Below are 1,674 nucleotides of genomic sequence, written 5' to 3'. Positions count from 1 at the left end.
CCGAGGACCTATCCACGTCATCATTTACCCAGAATGCTTTGTGTGTAAATAAAATGGCCCCGTCCTTGTAATATATATTTTTAAAAATTATAAATTTTCAACAGCCTACAGTATTTTTATAGTCTTTATTTTATAGTTAAAATAGATGTTTATTAACGCATGTTACAACTAATCGTGGATCCTTTAAAGCATTAATAATGATGTTTTCAAGGTTAACTAACCATTTATTAATGATTAAAGTTTAGTTAGTATAATGTGTTACTCTTTGATTCTGGTGTCGAGGAGTTGGCGTCTTTTTTTATTTTTTACCTGAACTTTATCGTGTTCCGATATGAAAAGTAAACATCTGTGAGATTTATCAGGAAACACCCAGCATTCACCTGCCAGCTCAGCTCTTGTTCTCTGAAGGACTTAAGTTCTTGTGTTCGCCTCACACGCTTCGTTTATCAAAGCTTCGATGAAGAGTCTGTAAAAGATGAAAATTTGATTGGTTTCCTGGATAAACACCGATTCTGTGACTGTTTGCTTTAACGTAAGGTTTGTGTTTTCAGAGTCGCAGGTATTCAGCAGGGAGTGGAGCTGATGGATCGGCTCACCTGCCGGTCAAGTTTCACACAAAGTCTTTATGGTTTTTATCACCTGAACGGATCAGAGATGTTCTGTTAAAGTTTATATCAGAAGCTTTAAACTTTCAGCTCCTCCATCACAGCGACGTAATGTCAGCTGATCAACCTCTAAATCAGCAGCTGGTTTGAAGAAAATGTTGAAAGCCTCAGCACATTACAGATGATTAACGTGAAATAAAACCATGAGTTTTTATAACGCAGAGGGCCGCTCCTCTGCAGGGTCAAAGGTTCAGCTGGTGCCACCAAAGTAAACATTGAAGCAGTTTAGAGTTTGGTTTCCTCCCTCCACGCTGGTATAAAGTGAAACGAGGTGAAACGTTTCCTGTGGTTCCCTCGTCACCTCMTGCCGTCATGTTTGTCGCTCCTGAAGGATACCAGCCCGTTTACAACCCTGTAAGTACCTGCTCCCTGCCGAGTCCCGATTCAAGCTTTACTGGGTTTAAATAAAGGTTCCTGCTTGTTTCTTTCCTGCAGAGTATTCCCTATCTCGGCCCGATTCATGGCGGCCTGAGGGACGGGGCGTCCATCTTCATCCAGGGCTCYGTTCCTAAAAACATCACCAGGTCACTTTTTAAAATCTCTTCTTTAAAATGTTTGAATAAGTCGTGATTTAACGTATAAAATGTTAAATGATTGAGGMGATTTAAATATGTTCATCCGTCCCAAAAGTTGACATTTTCTGAACATTTTTACAGATTTGAGACAAAACTTTCAGCAAACGTTATTAAATGAAGGTTCAGAAGTTGTTTTTGTTGAGAATAGTATTAATTAGTTAATCTTTTATTAAATAATTAGTAATAAATCTTAGTTTAGTTTAGTCCAGTACCTCACCTTAATAAAACTGAGTATTTTAATGTAAAAATTAGTTGTTGTTGTTTTTTTAGTGAGTGTTCATGTTTTAAAATGTTCACAAACTCAGGAATAAATTATGGAAGCCCTAAAGGGAAAAAAAGGAGGGGGARGGGCAAAAATAAACAAAATTTTGAAAATCAGTTTTCTACGTCCGACCAAATGTTCCTTTTCTCTTGACTTTAAAAATCATTTGGCA

General features: G+C 37.4%; 1 protein-coding gene across 1 annotated transcript in view; it reads left to right on the top strand.

The window, feature by feature from the left end:
* The first annotated feature begins 196 nt into the window (after positions 1-196).
* LOC106529661 (galectin-4) overlaps positions 197-1,674 on the top strand; it is an 8,250-nt gene continuing 6,772 nt past the window's right edge. Inside the window, exons 1-2 of the mRNA XM_014025144.1 lie at positions 197-1,019; positions 1,101-1,189. Coding sequence (XP_013880598.1) covers positions 978-1,019; positions 1,101-1,189 — 131 coding nt within the window. The 5' untranslated portion in view covers positions 197-977. The remainder of the gene's footprint in view (positions 1,020-1,100; positions 1,190-1,674) is intronic.

Source organism: Austrofundulus limnaeus, unplaced genomic scaffold (assembly GCF_001266775.1).
Source record: "Austrofundulus limnaeus strain Quisiro unplaced genomic scaffold, Austrofundulus_limnaeus-1.0 Scaffold458, whole genome shotgun sequence".
Lineage (NCBI taxonomy): Eukaryota > Metazoa > Chordata > Actinopteri > Cyprinodontiformes > Rivulidae > Austrofundulus > Austrofundulus limnaeus.
This window is presented reverse-complemented; position numbering and strand designations above follow the sequence as displayed.